The sequence below is a fragment of the Gossypium hirsutum genome, chromosome D03, assembly GCF_007990345.1.
Source record: "Gossypium hirsutum isolate 1008001.06 chromosome D03, Gossypium_hirsutum_v2.1, whole genome shotgun sequence".
Classification (NCBI taxonomy): domain Eukaryota; kingdom Viridiplantae; phylum Streptophyta; class Magnoliopsida; order Malvales; family Malvaceae; genus Gossypium; species Gossypium hirsutum.
Genome location: NC_053439.1, coordinates 48093239 through 48115517, shown reverse-complemented (window position 1 = coordinate 48115517; position 22279 = coordinate 48093239). Strand labels below are relative to the sequence as shown.

The 22279-nt window shown below is 31.9% G+C and overlaps 2 protein-coding genes across 2 annotated transcripts; both read right to left on the bottom strand.

Annotated features, from left to right (window-relative positions):
• Positions 1–5015: 5015 nt before the first annotated feature.
• Positions 5016–7179, bottom strand: LOC107950881 (ankyrin repeat-containing protein At5g02620). Its single transcript, XM_016885804.2, has 3 exons — positions 6643–7179; positions 6115–6527; positions 5016–6014 (listed from the first exon to the last, which is right to left on the bottom strand). The coding sequence occupies exons 1-3, from the start codon at positions 6986–6988 to the stop codon at positions 5148–5150; spliced, it is 1626 nt and encodes a 541-aa protein (XP_016741293.1). The 5' UTR covers positions 6989–7179; the 3' UTR covers positions 5016–5147.
• A 5255-nt stretch (positions 7180–12434) lies between these two features.
• LOC107950295 (exocyst complex component EXO70H1) lies at positions 12435–14663 on the bottom strand. The gene has a single exon (XM_016885107.2). It carries the CDS (start codon positions 14456–14458, stop codon positions 12593–12595), a length of 1866 nt encoding a protein of 621 aa, XP_016740596.2. The 5' UTR covers positions 14459–14663; the 3' UTR covers positions 12435–12592.
• Between the last annotated feature and the right edge of the window lie 7616 nt (positions 14664–22279).

Sequence of the window (22279 nt, the reverse complement as noted above, 5' to 3'; positions counted from 1 at the left end):
GCGAATGGTAGGAATATGAGCTTTGGACTTGTGGCGAGGGATCATGACGGATTTGTTCTTGGCGGTCGGGCGGGTGTTATGGATAAAATGTGCAAGTCGAATGGGCTGAGGTGCATGAGCTGGAAGAAAGTATTAGTTTTGCAAGGACAAAAAATTGGCTAAAGCTACAGTTTGAATCTGACTGCGTCAACTTGGTGAATCGGCTAAATAGGACGAAAGCTGACTTTTCAACCATGGGCTACTGAATTCGGGAAATTCTTAAATTGTTGTACCCATTTTCTAGTGTTAGCTTTGTTTGGGGTCCGTGCTATTGTAATAAAGCGGCAGGCTATCTTTGTAATTGGGTCATTGTTAATAATTGTACTAAGGATTTTAATATGGATTATCCGTTTGAAATCCATGATATTATTTTAAGAGATGCAATAAATTGAGGTTGACCCTCGGGTCTTTTTCTATAAAAAAAATTCTTTTCAAATCCCTTTCATTTCCAATTTTCACCATTTTTCATTCAAATCTAGTCCATAACCAACCAAAGCATGATTAATTTTTTGCTTCACTAAATTCTAACTTAGCTTTAGGTCGGTATTCTTTTCGGTTAGGAATTGTGAGATACGTATTCATACTAAAAATCCTTCTAACTGGTATTTATTATTTTTCCTAAATATCAGGATTGATAAATCCATCCATTAAAGTTAACTCGATTTCAAATAAAAAAAGCGCGTTGGGTTGGATTCGGGTTTGCAGACAGTTGGAGAAACGAGTCGGTCGTACTGTATTCGAATCTCCGAGAACAAATCGATGGAGATAGTGATCAGGCTTAAATGTCCCGCGTGGTTGGGGACTTACAACTTTAATTTTTTTTCTTTTGATTTGTCATGTGCTATAATTTTATAAAGTGCCGACCTTCTGATTCATAATATCAAACCAAATTTTAATTTACATTTTTTCTTAAGTTAGTTAGTTAGGTTTTTCCCAATCCAGTACTTCTTCCCAAAATTCTCGATGAATTAAAAGGAAATGGGTTCTAAAAGAAGATGATGCGTTGGTTGCCTGTATGGTCGACTTGCACAATATTGGAACATTTAACGTAGATACGAGATTCAAGGACAAATATTTAAATGGGTTGGAAAGAATGTTAGAAAAATCTTTACCTCATGCTATGTTGAAGGCTAAACCTAATCTTGAATCAATGATTAGGACATTGAAAAGGGATTGGGCAATCGTTTACGACATGCTTAGTGGAAAAGATAATAGTAGCTTTGGTTGGGACGAGCATAGGCAGATGGTTGTTGCTAAAGATGCTGTGTGGAACTTATATATAAGTGTAAGAATTATTTCATGTATTTATTATATTGTTTTGACCAAACTTATATCTAATGTGGATTCCTTCTTTTCTTATAGAGTCATAAAGCAGCCGATCAATTAAGACATCGTAATTTCCTTTATTATGACTGATTTATTCCATATATGCAAAAGATCGAGTAATTGGGAAAGATGCTCAAACAACTGTAGGTATTGTTGAATAAATAGATGCTGAGGATGTAGCTACTGCAAAGAATCTTGAAGAAGGAAACAGGTACCATGGTGGAAACACGAAAATTTATGTGTTTTTACATGCCATTTTTAACTTAAAATCATGGTATTTCGGTTAAATTCTTGTCAAAAAATAATTAAATATTATAAAATAATTAAATTATGTTAAAAATATGAACATGATGAATTTTAATTAATTTTATAGTTAATTTTGATTAATTTTGATTATTTTCGAGAGATTCACACAAAGGGCAAAAATTGGCTTGACAGACGATGCTCGAAGAATAAAACTGAGAAGCAATTTGAAGCATCGAAGCAAATTGATTTCCAGCCTAAAATGGTCAAAAATGTGTGTTAATTCATAATATAATTAATTTTAATGTATTCCCAATTTAATTTGGGCTAAATAAATTATTATTAATTAATTATGGAAAAAAAGATCCAGTTGAACCGCATTGGTTAAACCAAATCTAGTGAACCGAACCAGCCACCAATTGGGCTGCCCAGAACCGTCCATATGCTGACCCAAATCATCATTTTAGCTGACTAAATAAACCCAGGCTATTTTTAGCAAAGTTGAATCTTTCAACTTTGCCATGTGTGTGGCCAGCCAAGGGGGGGTGGTCTCTTTGGCTGATGGAATTTGCTATTTTTAGCAGCCACAATCAGCTATAAAAGCCACCCCTTGCTGATCATTCAACTCATCCCTCACACTTTCGTTCTCTCTTCTCCTCTCTCACTTTCTCTCAACTTTTCCTTCCCATTTTTCCTTTTGTTCAAGTGTTGATTTCTTCTCTTGGGAAAGAGGTCCTCATCAACCATTGTTGAGCAGCAATTAAAGTGTTCATAAGCCATCTTGATAGCCGAGGACAATGGAGAATGAAGAACAGAGAAATCAGTCAAGCCACAGAGAAACACCGGATTTGCTTCTTGTTCCCTATCTCTTTAAATTTCGTTATTGTTTTGAAAAACATGTTTATGAATATTTATGCTATTGAAATGGTTATTTTAATCAATCTAGCTTGAATTTAATCCGTGTTGGGTTGATTATATTTTGCCTGCTTGAATTATTGAAATTGTGTTTGTGATGTTATAGGCCTCAGTAAGATGCTTGATTAAGTAAAATCATGCCTAAGTTATTCTTGCAATATTAATTGTTAGATAACTAATGAATTAATTATTAAATCGTATTGAAATTGTAATTAATCCAACACAATTATATCATCTTGATTAAAATCAGCTTTTGAAATCATGCATTAGAACTTTATTTTATTTTAATTTTTTTTCTAGTTTTAATCATTTTCCAAATCCAAATATTTTTATTTCACCAAAGTGTTTAAACTTACTTTCATAAATAATTCTTTTACAGTCCCTATGGATACGATAACTCGACATTTACTTGTCACTTTATTACTTGTTGCGATTGTGTACATTTGCACATTTTTGTCGTTCCACATGGATGCGAAGATGATGTTTCCTTGGATGAGATGGATTTCTCGACTACAATCACAATCGTCGAAGCCAAACTAAGATGGTTCCACATTTTCAAATAAGGGAAAAAAATATTTCTGATGGAAGTGAAAAAAATACTACTTCACTTACTGATGCTACCATATTATTGGGAGAAAACATACAGACTGTTGGCCTTAAATTAAGTAGGATCATTGCCTTCGAAATGCTAATTCAAGGGAAGCTAGAAACGGTAATTCAAGAAAGTGATCAAAAATTACATCTGATCTTATGTGAAGTAGAAGGATTAACTAAGGATGAGCACTATCGGTCGTTGAGCAAAATTTTAGATCATCCAATGCAAATGCTAGTTTTCTTTAGTCTACCTTCTTATGTGCGATTGGAATGTGTGAGAAGACTTATTTATGACCATTAAAAATCATGGTTGTGTTGGTGATTTTTTAGTAACTTTTTGTATATGTAATATTTTGATGACATAATGACATGATAGAATGCTACTGACTATTGTAACTCTTTGATGTAAAATTTAACATATAGATTATGACATACAAGCTAATAACATCATGTAATTTTTTGTTAATGTACGAACATTATGTTTGAATGTAAAATATAATTCTCAAACTATATATTACTTCTAATCTTTGCTTTTTAGTTTAGAAGATAATTAAATTATTTGTTTCGCTAATAATATTTTAGCACATTAAAATATGCATTGCAATTTAAAAATAATAAAGTAGGTTATATATTATTTTCTAATAGTATATATCATTATTTTTATTAATACATTTTTTAATAATTATTATATTAAGAATGTTATTAAATTATATATTATTTTATTAAATTGTATTTAATAATAGTTAAGTTAAAATATGATTAAATTATTTTTTATTAAATTATATTTAATAATAATCTTATTAAAATTTAATAACAATAACAATAATCATCTATCTAAAAAATTTTCTGCTAAGGGTACTTTGGTCATTTAAGCTTTTTTTCTTTATGCTATTACAACATCTATTCCATTCAACTGATCACAATAATACTATTACAACTCTATTCCATTTCATTGAACCAAATAATTGAATTAATGATTACAGTTCTTTTCTATTACAACCCTATTTCATTCACCCCAACCAAATCTGGTGTTAGCACGGTCTATTCCACTATCCACTTGCTTTACTATGGATGTATAATATCCATCTCTGCCCCTTCTAACTTTGCTTCAATTTAAAATTTGCTACTTATCTTTAATATTTTCAATCTTCTTTAAAGTCAAGTAAATATTTAAATATAATATTTTTAAAAAAAAATTAACATAAAATATATAATTTTTTTTCTATATTATATTATTACATTTTTATACTTTTAATAATTTATATATAAAAAGATAAAATTTTTATTTTATATAATAGAGCGAGTCGGTGTGAGGTAAGTAATTACCATACCCATTATGAAAAGAAAAAAAATATCCACCCAGTCTCAATACTGCATCCACTCTATTTAGAGCATATCAATTCAAAATGGGTTTAGATTTTGTCGTCCTACTATGGTATAATATTTGTATGTAAATGGGGAAAACAATTACTAAAAGTTGTAAAGATTTGATCAAATTATAGTTTTAGTCCCTCTATAATGCTCAAATTTAGGATTAATCTCTTAAAATGATTACACATAATTTGGTACCTGACTATAAGAGCTGTCCTCTTCTTTTTCATATGTAAATGCGATGCAAACCATAGAGCATGTACCTAGTAAACAATTGTCACTTAATCCTATCATGCTTCATGGATTTCCAAGGTTTACTAAATATAGAAGAAAGATTGAATGGTACACAGTGGTGTCTTCGTTGCCGAAAACAATGTAGAAGAATGGTTGGTCTACCCCTACTATAATAAAAAATGTTCTTACCTGTTTAGCATTAATTTTACTAAAATCTTGAGTGAAAAAAGTTTAATTCTGTTTCTAGTCTCTATACATTTGATATATTTGAAATTTAGACTTTTTACTTTTTAATTTCAAGAATTAAAGTGATTTTTATTAAAAGTTGAACTGAAAAAATAATTTAACAATTAACTTATCAAAGGACAAACAATCAATAATAACCAATGGCTGGAAAAAAATCAGATTTGTGTAGGAGACCATATTTAAAGGGCATACATTTGAAACTTATTGTTTATAATCTCAGAATCGGACATAATCGCTGAACGCGACCTGCTGGCGGTGGGTGATCTTCGTGTATTTTTCATGTTGGTAGCCTTAAGGCGATATCGTATCACCCAATAACACATGCCCGCTAGAGTTGCCACCATTAAAATTGCCCCCACAATGCTTATCCCGGATGCAAGCCAATACCACCTTTGCCCAACTATAATGTACGACAATGCTAAAAACGCCACCGTAACAAGCACACAAGCCAACCACAGTAGCTTGTTGATCACCGCTGCCATCTTCTTCTTTGCCTTGCTCTCGATCACAACCACCGAGGTTTGAACCACCACTATAGCAAGAGATATGAAGAGTGCAAGGGAATCAAAGATGAAGAATATTACAAAGGCTGGGTATATAGCAATGTTTGATTCCCCCAGGGAGTGACCCTTCGGGACTTGGTTCGGGTTGTCAATGAATTGGCCCGGGAGAGTGAAGATGGCAGCAAAGGCGACGCTGGCAATTAAGACGGCGACTACGTTGGTGGAGTTCATCGTGTTGTTTAGACCTTCGGAATGCATTTTGTGGAGTCTTTTGACGATGTCGTGTACATTTTTTCTAGTTTGACGAGTATGTTCTAGTTGATTGTGCACTTCATGCTTGATGTCACTCACTGTTTGTTTTAACTCACGGGCAGGGTTCAGTGCTACAGGCTTGATGTTTCGAGCACTTTGAACTCCATGCTGTTGCAGAATGGTGGTAACCTCGGGGTTCCCCGTTTTTTCAGCAGTATCCAACGCTGTCTCGCGGCTTTTGTTCACGGCTTTCGTGTTGGTTTCTTTGTGTCCAAGTAACAACTTAACGATCTGCACAAACAGGCGATTAGATTAGCATCTTGCCTTGTTGATGCACAAGAGCTAACATGAGCGTAAAGGCGCGCGAACTCTATTAATTAGTATGATTTACCTGAATTCTGCCCTTCCGGGCAGCTATATGCAAAGGCGTATTTCCCTTTGTATCAACCATGTTTATCATCAATGAAGGATCAACACTAATCAATTCCTCTACCACCTTAAGGTTCTGCCCCTTCACTGCCATGTGAAGTGCAGTTTGGCCTTTCTTATCAGTCCTTGGAGCAATCCCTGGTTCATTGCCCAAAAGTGCCTTCACAACCTCCACATGCCCATTTCTTGCTGCTGAATGTAAAGCTGTTTTGCCATTACTCCTTGCTATTGTAGCCAAACCACTGCCTACTTCTAATAAGAAATTCACAATCTCAATGTGCCCTTGTGTTGCAGCTGTGTGTAGAGCCGTGGTGTTTGATAAATCCACTGTCATTGCTAGTTCAGGATGGACTGCTAGTAGCACTTTCAATATTTCTGCAATATGCCCACATTATGAAGTCACCATCTTAATGTTGATCCCAACTCGAAAACTGGACTAATTCACCTCACAAATAACATTAAACATAAAATTGATGCATGAGAAGCGTACCTAAATCTCCTTGTTTAGCAGCAATATGGAATGCATCGAAGCCATTTCGAGCTTTGATCCCGGCATCGGAGAGATCGTAATAGTTTATCATCTCCTTAACCAAATCGACATAACCGTTTTCGGTTGCAATATAAAGAGCAGTTTCACCAGATTGGTTTTGTTTAGACAATAGTTCTTTCAGTTCATTTCCCTCGGTAGTCGTAAGGATTTCTTTCACCACCGCAAGGTCTTTACATCGTACGGCGTAATGCAGAGGCGTTTCGTCGCGTTTTATTGTTATCTGTGTCGTCATCCTTTTCCGAGCAGGAGGAAAGCTCGGCGGCTTCTCGGTTGCTGCCACCTCCATTTTCTTTAATTTGTTTATGTTTTATCAAAATCCACCTTTATAAGAAAACTACAACCCTAGCACCCAATCTAAACCATAAAAATAAACAAACCCAGAAACCTAAAACAAGTAAAAGATGGAAATTTTGTACAAAACACATAAAAGCCGATGTTACTATTTACCTCAGTTTGAGAGAAGAAGCTATCTTCGTTAAAAAAACAAAGCGGAGATGTGTTAGCTTATAAAACCAAACGGGATGAACAGAGCACCACACACCTCTCTTGTCGTTTTATTGTCTTGTAATAAATCGCCATTTGTTAGTCTCAATTGTTTCAGATTGACTTTTACGTGAAAGATTGGAGATGACCAAATCTATTCGCGTGGGATTCACGCGGTTGACCTCAGGTTTAATTTTGGAAGGAATCCTGGACCTGCGGCCGCACCATTCATTATTAAAATACAAAAAGGTTTCCTAAATTAGTTCAATTCGATCTTCACTGGAGAGTCTTACGCGCTGTTGTTAGTGCACGCGTTTTCACAAATATGGGATTATCCAATTAACAAATATTTAATTCTAATCATTTATAATTTAATTTCTATACTTTTACTTTTAATAATTTAATCTAGTAATAAAAATATTATATATATTTATGTATTACTCTATAGTGATTAAATTTAAAATATCATGTTTTACATTTTATCGTGTTATGTTCTCAATTAGACTGATGAGGTTGGTTTTGAGTCGAGTCAATTTGAATATAAATTTGATAGGTAAACTCGATATTAACTCAGTTGGCAAAAAATAATTTACCCTTACTATCATATGCTTACCATTATTATACCACTATACCAATAATGATTATTGGTTAATTTTTTACATAAAATGTTTTTCTCTCACCCACATTGTGTATATAAATAATGTCATTAATTGAGTTTGTGTCACGAGTAAATTCAATATTTAATTTTTTATGATTATATTTTTAATATTGAATTTTACTTTCACCGGCATGATAACTTTTTGATGTGTTATAGAAAAATGACAATATCATGATAAATAATTGGAGTGCATTTATTACTATTAAATTGGTGTATTTACCTATTTAATTTCTTTCTATGCACAATGTAAACTATTTTTTTCTTTTTAATTTCATTATATTTTATATGTGTTGTTATTATTATTAATTTTAAACTATACATTTTGTTATTTATTGTACGATAAAGCTAATATATATTTTACTTTTTGAATTTGTCTATATTGATTTTCCTTTTTGGACTTAGTTATATATATTATAGGTTAGTTAATTTAAATTTATAATAATTTATTATACTCTATTTCCAAAATTATTGTCGATAATCATTGATTTTAAAGTTAATATATATTTTGGCTATTGAATTTGTCCATTTGTACCTAGTTGGTACCTTTTTATTTTGGACATAGTTGATAATTGAACTTGTATTTTGTTAAACCAGGTTAGTACACCCGTACTAATATCATTAGTTTATGCTGACGTGACACTGATAGTTAATTTAATGGTGCCACATGGCAACCTCTCAATAAGTCATGTGCCAAACATAAATTTAAAATTTTAAAAAATCTTTAAAACATATAAAATTAATAAAAATATATTTTTTTTCATATCAAGAATGAACTCGGATAAACAGTTGTCGAGATATATTTGAATTTGGACACATGTTTGTCCATATTAGACCTGTCCATGGGCCGGGGCGGCCCGGCCCGACGGCCCGCCCGAAATATGGGAGGGTTCGGGTAAAAATATAGGCCTGAAATATGGGCTTGGGCAAAAAAACGAGGCCCGTTTAAAAATTGGGCCGGGCTCGGGCTCAACTTTTTTGGCCCGGCCCGGCCCGAATATAATAAATATATATTTTTAATTTTTAATTTTTAATTTTTAATTTTTAATTTTAAAATACTTTAAAAATATTTTTATTTTTATTTTTTATTTTTAAAATATATTTTTTTGTGTTTATTAAAAATCGAGCCGGGCTGGGCTAGGCTCGGGCTTATTCTTTTTTTTCTCGGGCCGGGCCTGGGCAAAATTTCAGGTCCATATTTCGGGTCAGGCCGGGCCCGAGCCTAAGAGTCGGGTCGAAAATTTTTTCCGAGCCGGGCAGTGTTGGACAGGTCTAGTCCATATTCAATCTAAATGTATTTTTTAGCAAGTTCATATATTTTTATAAAATATTAAGTTCTTGTTATTGTTATTATTAATGTAAACTACCACGTTAGTCATTCTAATAATAGGTTCTTCCTATTTTGTTCATTCCAAATTTTTTTTATTAATTTGGTCGCTACTAATTAAAATAACCAAAAGATTCACTATTAATCTATTTTTATTTTTTTTTCCTTTCCTTATTCTTTTTCATTCTTTTCTCTTTCCATTCCGTCTCCTCTCCTTTCCTCATCTTCTTTGACTGGTAGAGATCAAACTTCAAATGTGCATGCTTATCGTAATTGTGAATGCTAAGAATCACCTCGAGACATTTTATCATTAATACATGTAGTTTATCATAAAAGGGTCATCAGATTTTACCCAGCACATGGTGGCATCTAGCGCTTCTATCTAACGTAAAATTTGGAAAAGCAATAAAAGAACTGAAAACCTACCAACATGATTTTCAGCAGCAAATTTAAGCAATCAGATTTTAGATCCATAGCATGATGACAATCTGCCAACGCTAAACTATTTGCAACTGAGTTCACAGATATATCCTTGCAGAGTACAGATTCGCACATTAGTCTAAGACTAGGCAAGTCATTTTTGTCTGCTGCTGCCTACAACTTTGCAGCCAATGCATCTGATGCAGATGGCATAGAAGATGAACTAGTCCCAACGAACTCCTCATCATCAATAAGATAGTCTCTGTCTATGAAGTGCAGCAAAGCCTGCCAATTGCACATAGTAGAGAATGTTAGAAAATAAGACAACCACACTGACAATAGATTCTAGTGGCATATAAAGAGCTAACATGGATTTCAATAGAATTACAGCCAAATCCAAGGTAAGTGAAATGAGGTAGAAATGTTACCTTAAAAACCTTAGGTTCCATATCAGTAACAACTATATTGTTATCATCTTCTTCCATCCGATCAGGGAACTCAGCTTCAAATACAAGAGAACTAGCAGCTAATACCAGCTTGTGAGCATGAAACTTTTCCCTAAACACATTATTTTCGCTAAGAGAGAAAATAAAAGCCAGAGAGCGAAAACTTGAATTAGAAGTGTGGTTTTGGAAATGAGATTTTGGAAATTGTAGATATTGAATTAGAAGTATAATAAATATGAAATGTGTTTAATATGTCACTTCAATAATTTGATTGTCGACATTTGCACTGAAACAATTTTAGACAATAGTAGTAGTGTGATTTTGGAAATTGTAGATATTGAATTAGAAGTTAAGTACTCATATATGGTTCGAAAATTTACCGAGTCTAATTTTTATTGAAACAAACTGAACTTGCATCTAAATTATACAATAGGAGATAAATCTATTAATTTAAGTAAGGAAAAGTCGAACTACGACATTAAAAAATTCTTAAAGATTGTATAAAATGAATTGGAGGATGAGTCTTACATGTATAAAAATATTATTAAGTCTAGCTTCTAAATAAGTAAAGGATGAATTCAATCTTAATTATATTTTGCCATTAAAATGTTTTTAAGTGAAGAGAGGTAGAGCTATTTGGAAGCAACTCTATCCTAATTTTGAAAATTTGTTGGCATAAATTTTGGAAAATTTGTGGTTGAAAGGTTTGAAGAGCCTAGTTTCTAAAACATAAATTTATCTTAATTTCAAATTTTGTGGATTAAAAAATAAATAATTTAGTAACTATTATTCAAGTAAACAATTCTATTTAGAATGACTAGATTTTGTATAGTTAATCGAATGATTAAGTGTTATAATGCAAGGGAACTGTAAACAAAATGATATGTGTCATATATTGTGAAGTTAAGATATTAATATGTAATAAGTATGTGATTGAAGGTAAGAAATAAATAAATAATAAAATAATAAAACCTAATAAATATAATATTGGGTTCATATATAATTAAAATTAGGTAATAAACTTGAAATCAATATTATTTACGTTCGAATTAAAGTCCGAAATTCGTAATTTCTGTAATATAGTTTCGTCTAAAAATTCAGCTTGCATAGCCTTCAGTAAATAGTCATAACTTGAGCTCTCAGACTTGAAATCGAGTGATTCAAAGTGCGTTTCGAAATTAAGAGATAACTCTTCAAATACTATTTAGACATCTTAGCCTAGAAATGTCTGAATCTCATAAAAATTCATTGCATGTCGATTGGTCTTCTAAACTTGAAATTTGGCAGCTTGATTAAATTGACTTTAAATGAATTTTATCTCATCCGTGCATGTATCACCTGTTCACAAGATACGTAATATCAAAACTAACATCATCATGAAAGTCAACAAAAGCATCTTTACTTTGAAGATGGATCCAAAAAGGATTCTTCAACCTTCCATATCCATCAAAGTCAAACTAGTGGAAGAACTCACTATCTTTAATTTGCATTTTGCAAAATAGCTTCCTCAAATACTCAGCATCCCCTCTTCAATGATTAGCCTCCTGGATATAATTTCTACAATAATCGTGTGGTAAACACTCAATTTGATTTAGTCCACTTGACTGAACTTGTAGCAATTTAATGTTGTTGTAAATTGGAAAGACAGCCATATTATTTGCTTCCAGTGTTCTCTTTAACCAAATAGACACATACGTATGTACAGACATTGGTCTTGCCATTTTAGGAATGAGTTCATGAGAATGATTTCTAACTACGTTGCTAACACGCCTATACCATCAGCTCACGCTCGTAAGATAAGAAATTTTCTTACTCTTCTTCCTCTCATTAGCTTTGCCATCTTTATCGCAAGCTTACCAAGCATAATTAGCCACATATGAATTTTTATTACTCAATGACCTTCTCACCACGCTAAACCCTTTCACCTTCCCATGTGATTGGTAAAAACTAAAGCTTCTAAATCTCATTCCCCAACAACTATTTCACCATCATTACCATCCTCTATTTGATTCTCACCAACAATGGAACCTCCTACATTAGATTGAACAGACCCCTAAACACCAACCTGTTGATCATCAGGTTCTCCACATTCATCCAAATCTACACCATCAGTGTTTGAAAGAGAGACACGTACCGCGATTTCCTCCTCTGTTCAAGAAACTATCATCATCAGATAAACCAAATAATTTATTCAACGTTTCACAGACATCACAATTTTGGCTATGTTTAACAGCTCCCAATTAAATTTGAAATGGTTTTTTTTGAGTTAGAATTATATTTCATGGAGTGGACGTCCAAACCAACAGTAAAAATGATTGGTAAAATCATTTCTTTGGCTTTACCTCTTTCCCATTATGGATTAATTAACCTTTTTTGTTCACCAAACTGGAATTGTATAATTAAAAAAATCAAAGAATTTTCTTATTACAATTTTAAAGTAATTAATTAATTAAATTATTAACCAGTCTTTTATACACGTGGCAACACATGCCACAAAAAGCCACGAGGCTAAATTCCAACCCGGCCGGCCATTTTTCAACGCCCCAAAAAAGGATGGCCTCAATGACTCCGGCCACCTCCTCTTGAACTTGATGACACACTCCCTGAGCTTTTGCTTCCATAGAACATATCCGACAAGTAGTTTCCTAAATCATCAGGGGTAAATCTGATAAATGGCTCACCCCACATTTCTTTTTTCATTTGCACTCCGCCGTATGCCTCGTAAAACTCTTTATAGATCGGTATGATCCGTCTCGCCATTGAAATCTTGATATGATCTCGGAGTTTCGGGTCGGGTACGACCCAAGAAATTTGTTTCATGTAAGCTTCTTCGAAAGCCGAATTGAATTTCTTGAAATGGTCGTTCACCCGATCGGCCGGATTCTCAGCAGTCTGATTCTCTGGCAGTGACGCAAGCACTTTGCTCCATCCAATCTTCTCGTAATTCTCAGCGTACTGTTTTACTTTCAGTTCGTGATTTATCAGCCAATCGTCGCCGAGGAGGAATTTCAGGTTCGATTGACGGACTTTTTCGGTGACGTATTGGAGATTATTCGCTAAGAACAAGTAAGAAAGCGGCACGTCTTTGTACATCGCGGCTTTGCCGTCAAGTTTACACAGCATGACGAGGATGAGCCAGGCTAACCGGACGGAAATCGGCGATGAAATGCTCCCCTCGCTGTCGGGGCTGCCGAAGTAAGACTCCGGTAAAGCGGAAGGAACCGTGAACGGCCAATCTGCGAATATGTCGGAGAGAATCCCGCAGTAATCGGCGAGGAAAGAGATGTAATTCATTACGTAGCGTGTTAGAGGGTGGATCACACCGCCTGAAACCGTCGTTTTGGATGAATCCTTTTGAATCGCTGTTTCAAAGTCCATTAACATCGTCCTAACGGTGTCGCCGAGCTTGATCAAGGAGTTAACGGCGGTTGCTCGTACGGCCAACGTTGATTCGAAGCTGAAGATTGATTCGACTTCCGGCCAAAGACCGGAAACTGCTTCGTATAAGTCCAAGATACGGAACAATTTCTCTGGAGTTTTCTTGCACTTGGCTACATTTTCCGGGAAACCAAACAGAGCCAAAGCTCCTTCTTTCGAAATTTCCGTGAAACAAGATTCCCTTATGGCAGCCGAAACGGAAAACACTTGATCGCAGAGGAGCCTCTCGCCATAAAACAGCGTTTTAACCGCCATTTTAACAGCGCTTAACCAGTTCTTGATTTTAAACTCCAGAACCTCCCATTCCATCTTCTGAATCTTCTGAAATGTCAACTCCCTTTCAACTCCGAGATGGTAAAGAGCTTCATCGACGATCGATTTCCGAATAATCTTATAAACTTTGATACACTCCTTAGCGTACCCCGCCGATATCATGGCTTCCGCAATAGCTCTCAAATCCGCCATAGCAGCTAACGACGCTCTCTCCACTTCAGGTACCGAATCATTCTCGTTCTCCGACCCATCTTCTTCTTCTTCTTCTTCTTCTTCAAATTCCGAAAAACTAGACCTGGAAACCGAGGGCCTGGAAGATGAGTGAGCCGAAACAGATTCTGGGTCGAGATAATCCCGGTTGGACTTCAAAATCTGGTAAAACTCCTTCTGCAACCTTTTCATGGCGGTTTGCATCAGTAGTTGAGCTCGGACGAGTTTCTCCGAATTGGATTGGTGTAAAACCAAGTACTTCATAGCTTTTTGCAATCCTTTAATGGAACCCAGATATTGTCTGGCTTCATCCTTATCGGAGAAAAGAGAAACGAGATTGTCGTCATGCGAGGAGTCCCATTTGGTGATGATGAATTGGGCTACTTCAATGTTCTCCTCCATTAGTGACTCTGAAAAAGTATGGTGGAGTGGAGAAGAAGGCGGTGTCATCCTCGTTGGAGATGGTGATTTGAAGAAAATGCTCCTCATTCCTTTTCTCGGCATTCACAAATAGAGTTTGAGTTTGATATAAAGCTAAAAGACAGTAATTAAGAAAGAAATAAAGTGAAATTTGTTGTTGCAGTGAGGAGTGGAAGAAGAATAGAGATGTTTGGGTATATATAGAGAGGGAGGGGATACAGAATCCACGCGGTGGGTGATAATGACCGGTTCTGTTTTCAAAAGTCAAATCAGCCAATAGTCTCAAATTAGACGAAGCCTCTTCTTGGTTTTGGATAGCATCTGGCCAGCTTCTTTATAAAATCTTTTCTTGCTCTTATTATTCAAAAGATTTTTGAGGTTACAAATTGTTTTATAAACCCTTACCCTCGGATACTCTCTTTTTATTTATTTAATATTTTTTTATAGATTTTATCTTTTTTACCCTAAATCTCGAATCTCAAATGTTAAATTTTAAACTTTAAATTTCAAACCTTAAATGTTAAACTTTGAATCTCCAGCTTGAGCTCAAACCCTGAACATTAAACAAGTTTGAGTTCGAGGTTCAAAGTAAAAAAAATTACTAAAATTATATATCAATGATATCGAAAAAATTGTTAAAATATCATTAAATAATTAGAAATGAACCATAGATGATTTGGTGGGAATGACTCATAAAATAATTTCTTGTTTTATTTACATGAACTTAAATTATGTTGTAATGAGTCTATAAAATTACATTTTAGGCGTATAAAAAAATTTAGTTAATATTTGTTATGAAATAAAGAGATAAACGAATAAAAAATAACATACGAATTTTATTGATCAATAGCAATATCTACAATAATACTCTAAAGTTTATATTTTTAGATATAACTTGATTAATTAAATAAAATTAACAAATAATAATAGTAACGCAATGTTTAGGGTTTTATTTGTATATTAAAGTAAAAAAAATAACATCCTCTTATAAACAAAAAAAATAGTAATAAGAGTTTTTTTTTACGAAGCAGTAACGAGTTAATTTGGTGTTTTTTGGATCTATCTAAGAGCCAGGTAATTTGCTCTGCCCAATAGGCCGACCAAATTTGGGTCAGGTTTAGACAAAAAATTTTAAAGTTGAACCAATCCAATCTAGCTTGAATTCAATTTAAATAATTAAAAATTTTAAATTTAAATTTAATTATAAAATATATAAAATATGAATTACAAATATATAATTTTTACAATTTTTTGAAAAGTAAAATGGGCTTTTTAGATGGATTATACCGTCCCAAATATGTAAGGTTTTTTTTTAGATATATTTTAATTATTAATTAAGTACAATGTCTAGAATCACCTCTCTCTAATCCATAAATAAGAGGATAATGCGTTTCAACGCATTCGAACTCATGTCCTCGTGCATTGATCAACAGTGTTCATATCAATCGAACTAAGACTTAATCGAAAGCAATTTTGATTTAATAATAATAATAATAGAATAATAGAAGTTTTTACCGTTTTAATGGATCCAATTTCATTTAATTACTATGTATAACACTATCTCTTGTTGTAGCCAACCAAGCATGTTTGTGTTTTCTTGTTTGTCTAAATCTAGAATTTTTGTTTGAAAGTAGTTGGCTTTGTTACTAGATTACATAAAACATCAACTTCACACACACAAAATGAAATCACCATTCTCATTAATTTACTCTAAATTTTCATTTATGGTCCTCTCAACAATACTGTTTTAAAAATACGCATATTGAGCTTAACCTAATAATACTTACAATATGTTTATATAAAAAAAATACTAATCAACCACTCCAATAAGCCTAGAAGAACATTGGTAAATGCATGACCACATGTTCTCGAATTCCACCATGCATCAATTTGAAAAATTCAACGACAAAACCACAACAATTCCATGCATGGTGACGGCTTTTACAATGGGTTTTTTTTTCCTGCCTCTGGTTTTGCAGCCATTAATGGAAAAAAAAAACATAGAGACAGCTAATAATTAATAAGATTCAAACATCGGAGAGGAAAAATATATGAGAATGCCAATGATCTTACAGCTCATGACAAATTTATGTTAAAGTGTTGTGTGATGGTCGGAATTCAGATTTTAAACAGTTAACAAAAGTCAGAATACTGGCAACAGATAACAGGATATTTGACCTCATAAGAACATTGGTTTTTGCCCATAAGAATTTACGTTGACCCTTTAAATTCAATTTCTTCACCCACAATGAAGGGCGTTATTCTGGAAGATATTCAACATTGTTACAACAACAATTTACAGCTAAGCTACTAGCCGTGTTGATGCTCCCCCTCAACAATAAGCGGCTAGGCCGATTTCTTTTACAAGTTTTTCAAGTTCCGTTATAGTTGATATTGTCTGAAGTCGAGGAATTTTGTCTTAAGTCAAAATATTTGAGGCAACGAGTTCAGTAGAGCAAGAGTATCTTATTATATCAGACTAGGCACACGACTACCTACCAAAGAGATGCGAGCATTCACATTTGGTAGGTTTTGAATCATTGCCAATGGACAAGTATACTACCACTTAATCAATTGATCAAACTCATAATGAACTGATCCGAAACTTGGAGTTTTAAACACACTCATAACAATCCAAATCCAAAGTAACACAAACTCAAAAAAATTAAAAGAAATAATGTAATTTTTTGCCCCCAAACTTGACAAGTAGGTCCATTTTAGTACCTATACTTTTTTTTGTCAACTTTGGTACTTAAATTTGACAATTAAATTCATTTTGGCCCTAAGAAAAATATAAAAGTTCGATAATGACATGACACTCTAAAATTGCACCACATCATCACTTGAAAATTATAACATTTATATAAAACTTCAAGTGATGACATTGTACAATATTAGAGTGTCATATACAGTGTTCTAATATGTTTGAACTAGTCATACCCTTATTTCTTGATTCAATCAATTCAACTATTAGACCAACAATAGATAAATATAATTCATAAAATAAAATAAAAAATTAAACCTAGTCAATTATTGATTTTTGTCCCAGTTTTTTTTTACCAACTTCGAGTAATTTCTGATTCAATCGGTTTCATCTCCTTGTTCAAACTAGTATATTGACCGATTCTTGATCTGACTAACCAATCCAGTAATGTTCTAAGTAATCAAATATTGACACAATCTAAGAACAATAATGGTTAAATTCAAATAGTAAAGTAAACCATATATATAGATATTGAGATAGAAGTAACTGTAAAATTTAAAGATAAAAAATGATAGCAGACCTTTTCCAATTTCTTCCCGTTCAGCATTTCTTAATCTATTATCTATCTACCCGATTGATAAAACTAAATTTCAATATTCAGTTGACTTGGCCTTATCAACGAGAGAGAGAACAGGGTTCTGCAGGGGGCAACATTAATAATTGTAGTTTGACTTTTAATAGATATATAATATTTAATTCATTAACAAAGCGTTTTATACTGTTTTCCTAGTAAATATGAGCTTCATGCGTTAGTTAATCCCATAAAACATCTTATTAATATTTCCAGTTTTAATTGAATTTTTTATAAAAATATTTTTTTGGACTAATTGATAATAAGCCTTTCTGTTTTTTGTGTTGAAGAAAAATAAAAGAAAGTAGTAAATAAGGAAAGTTATGAAGCAATTTAACCTTTTTGAAGTTTAGTGCCGCCAGCTACCCTAAAAGCTTTTTCTTCGGCAATCAATTAAAATGTAAATTTTACATATTAAGTCCTTGAATATTTTAAGTCATCACATTTCAATCCGGTGCCGCCAATTTCTCAGGCCGCATTGACAGAACACTGTAGTAAACATACCATTTAAGCTATTAATTATTTTATTTTATTTTTGTATTATTGAGGTAAAAAAGCCCACAATGAAGATTTAAAATCCGTATATTGATAGTGTATTTTTCTTATTTCACAAGTAATTTAAAAAAATTAATATGTCTCTTTTTTTTTTACTGTATCGTTACTCAAGTAACCATTTTATTAGTTAATAAATAAACCAATTGGACATGTGGTTAGCTTTATATCTGGGTTTGTTCAGTGGTCCATTGCTTTCAAACTAAAAAGAAGCACATGTTGAATTGTTTAAGTATATATTGTATAATTAAGTTTGCAGGTCTCCAACCCCAACACTCAACGTACTGCAATCAATTTTCAAAGAGGAGACCCAAAAAATAAAAAGCCGAACAAATCATGGAGATTGAATTTTGAATTTTTTTTTATAATATTAAATCTTAGATAAAAGATTTGAAAAGTTGATGTAGGATGTGTTTGTTGACCGCCTTAATCCTTCTATTATTAACAGAAATATATACATTCATGGGACTTGTATTGAGTTAAACATGAATGGATTCCCATCTTAGCAACACGGTCAAATCAAGGTGCAAAAACGAATGATACATACCATTCCAATAGCCACCTAAAACAGGAAAAAGTCCAAGGGTATTGCTCCCAAGCTTGACTTTTGTCTTGAAAATTCACTAAAGGATTCAATCTAAAACAATACATGATATATGGTTTTTCTATAGAATTTGACCAATCTCTAATGTACAACTTCAAAATTGGAATGTATATTTTGGGGTCAAGGTTTAGCCAAAACTTTGAAATTTATAATTTATATTTCCCAGAATCATTAGGATTAAATACCTACTCTTTTTCAGTTGACCAATTCTAAGCTTCAAAACCACATCTCCATTTATTTTCAATCAAATCATATAAATGCATACACTATTAGCCTCAATCGTGGCATAATTTATGCACGATCTTAAAATTTTAAATTAGTAATCCTTAAAAATAAAATATTAAAAATGATAAAAACATAAAATATTAAAATAATAAAATTATATTTTTACAAGTAAATATATATACTTTAATTTTAACCCTCAAAAAACTTTAAGAAGAAACAAAATATGTATTTTTAGGGTTCTTTTTTTTTTTAATGTTTGTTGACCTAATCAACTCTTATAAACAAACTTAAAAGTGCCGCTTTTAGTGACGTAACCAAAATCAAAGTCATTAAAACAACGTTTCTTTTATGTGTGATATTCAACTATGATATAATTGTAATACAATGTGATATGAGTATTTGACAAAGAAAATATATATTTTAGTTTTCGAAAGCTAACGGTATTAACTTTTCAGTGTTTCATTTACGTTTTAAAATTGATTTAATGAAAATTCATAATTAACTAATAATATTAATAATTAACTCAACCCTAAGGTAGCTTTTGGTACGATAAAAAGTTGTCCCTTTCATAAAAATTTAATCATTTGAAAAGTGATTGTAAAAAAAATCATTTGGAAAGTGATTTTAACACTTGGTATGTTAAATTTTATTTATTTTACTTGGAATTTAACTTTTCTTTACGAGTTACTTCCTCATGAATATGATAATGTGATTCTCATTATAAAAAAAAAAGGTTTTAAGACAAAATCAACAATATTCTATACTGGTTTAGGGTACTAGTCTATTAATAATTTGCCTCCTTCCTACTACTTGATTTTCTCTATTAGTTCAACATATTCTTTGCAAGTTTGGTTTTTTCCCTAATTTATTCCCTAGCCACGAATTTAATTTAGCACTTGTATTTATATGAAATACTTATTAATTTTTTGTAGAATATGAGTAGAATTGTTCCATTTAAGCTGTGTAGAAATTGTGACCGCCTATGGTTATACATTCTTATGATTTAATTATTTATAGTTTTGCTTAGATCAATAACTAGAATCAACTATTTTTTTACTATTAATATGGGTTAGCCTTTAACTAAAACAAAATGTGATTTCAAGTATTTTTTTTTTTTTAAATTTAAAGTATCTATAACTATCATAACCACTTCTCAGCCTTAAATAAGAGGATAAACAAGTTTATTTTATAGAATATCTTTACCTACCATAACAACTTCCCAACCTTAAATAAGAGGATAAACACACTTTAACATGTTCAAACCCACGTCCTCCTACTTTGACAACAATGTTGATGTCAACCGAGCTAAGATACAGTCTGCCAAAACAAGTTTTTTATATCCATAATTTTATATATGCATTATTATATTTAGAAAATATATGCAAGACAACTTTGAAACAATTTTACTTTCAATTAAAATTAAAATTTAAAAATTATCAACTAAATTTTATTATTAAGTATTTAATCTAAATATTTGTTAAAAATAAAGTTTATTATACAAATTAAATACATAAATATTTTATTTTATTTATTCAGGGTAAATTACCATCACATTCCTAGCCTGATTAAGTAATACATGAAAGCCCCTATTACATTATATAATAATATAGTATATAACCATGGCTGCAAATATTAATATATATTACTATTATTATATTATCGATGATAGACTATAACAAAAGATATAGTATTAATAGTTATATGTAATTTTGTATATTACATGTCTACAACTAGTAATACATAAAATATTATTAAAAATTTAATCTTAATTGTCGAAACTACCTTTTTGAAAACAAAAATTTAGTCGTCGACTTTAAAAATAAAACTGGAGTCGCCACCAATTTTTTATTAAGGTGTAATCGGCTCACCTTAAAAATTATTTTGGTCTACGAATTTTGAGAAAACGAGTCCGAGAGTCAGTTACGTACGAGGAAGGGTTAGCACCCTCGTAACGCCCAAAATCGGTACCAAATTGATCATTTAATATCTCAGTGTCGAAGGTTAAAAAGATTTTAAAATCAACTCAAATGATGAAATTTTAAAAAGGATAATCAATTGTTCAAGTCATGTAAAGAAATCGAGTCCCAATACGTTAGGGTACAATTCCTCATGACTCCCGAACTTTGAATATCACTCTTATTTTATGTGAAAATCTTCATTTTGAAAAAGTAACATGCCACACCCAATGCGTTAGGACACAACAAGTTAAGTTCCCAAAAATGATTTTTATACTCATGCATTTTGAATAAAGAATATCTGCAATTATTTAAGATTAACAAAAAAAATCAGAACCCAATACGTTAGGGCTCAATTTCCCTCGAAAATCCCAAACTTCGAATATTGCTTTTATTAAAAAAACAATTTTGAATCAAGAAAATAATTTTGATGCATTGTTAAAACCAAAATATATTCTCTAAAGGAGAGGTTAAAAGTAAATATACAATATGAAACAAATATTTTAATTTAAAATATATATGTACATGTATTTACAAAATATATAAACACAAGCACAATATACAAGCAAATTAAAAAATATGAGTATGCGCATACTTAACACGTAAATATAAGTGTACATATAAAAAATAATAAAATATATAAAACAAAAAAAACTTATAATAATTTCTAAAAAGATACATGTATATGTGCAAAAATAAGGTAAATGCATATGTATTATAAAATATAAGCAATTATTTATGAAAACCATGGAAATAAAATTTACATAAAATGTATAAAGTATGTACGTACAAGAATTAAAATATGTATGTATATATGTACATATATGAATGTAAAAACTATGGGAATAAAATAAAAAGGCAGATATAAAAGTATGTGAAAAGTGTGTATGCTATAAAATGAATATGTGTATATATAAAAAACTACGCGTATGTACAAATATAAAAATAATAAAAATAATAATGATGATAATAAATAATATAACAATAATAATAAATAATGGGAGAAAATAAATTTAAAAAAACAACAAATCGCAAAAAAAAAACCAAATAGTTAAAAAAAATTAAAAATAACTAGAAATCAATGAAATTTAGGCAAAATAATGGGTCAAATCGCGACACACGAGTTACATGGAAGGCCAAATCGGAAATAATCCACCTCTCCAAAACGGCGTGCAGTGGTATGGGCTGAATTGAACAACGGCAAAAACATGCGGCCCAAATTAAAAAGAAGCAA

What these genes read in the sequence shown, in the direction of transcription:
- LOC107950881 (XM_016885804.2), bottom strand. Translation starts at nt 6,988, where the DNA reads ATGGAGGTGGCAGCAACCGAGAAGCCGCCGAGCTTTCCTCCTGCTCGG. An exon ending in TGCTAAACAAGGAGATTTAG is followed by an intron (nt 6,528 to 6,642) that starts GTACGCTTCTCA and finishes GGCATATTGCAG; the next exon opens with AAATATTGAAAGTGCTACTA. An exon ending in CCCGGAAGGGCAGAATTCAG is followed by an intron (nt 6,015 to 6,114) that starts GTAAATCATACT and finishes CTGTTTGTGCAG; the next exon opens with ATCGTTAAGTTGTTACTTGG.
- LOC107950295 (XM_016885107.2), bottom strand. Translation starts at nt 14,458, where the DNA reads ATGCCGAGAAAAGGAATGAGGAGCATTTTCTTCAAATCACCATCTCCA.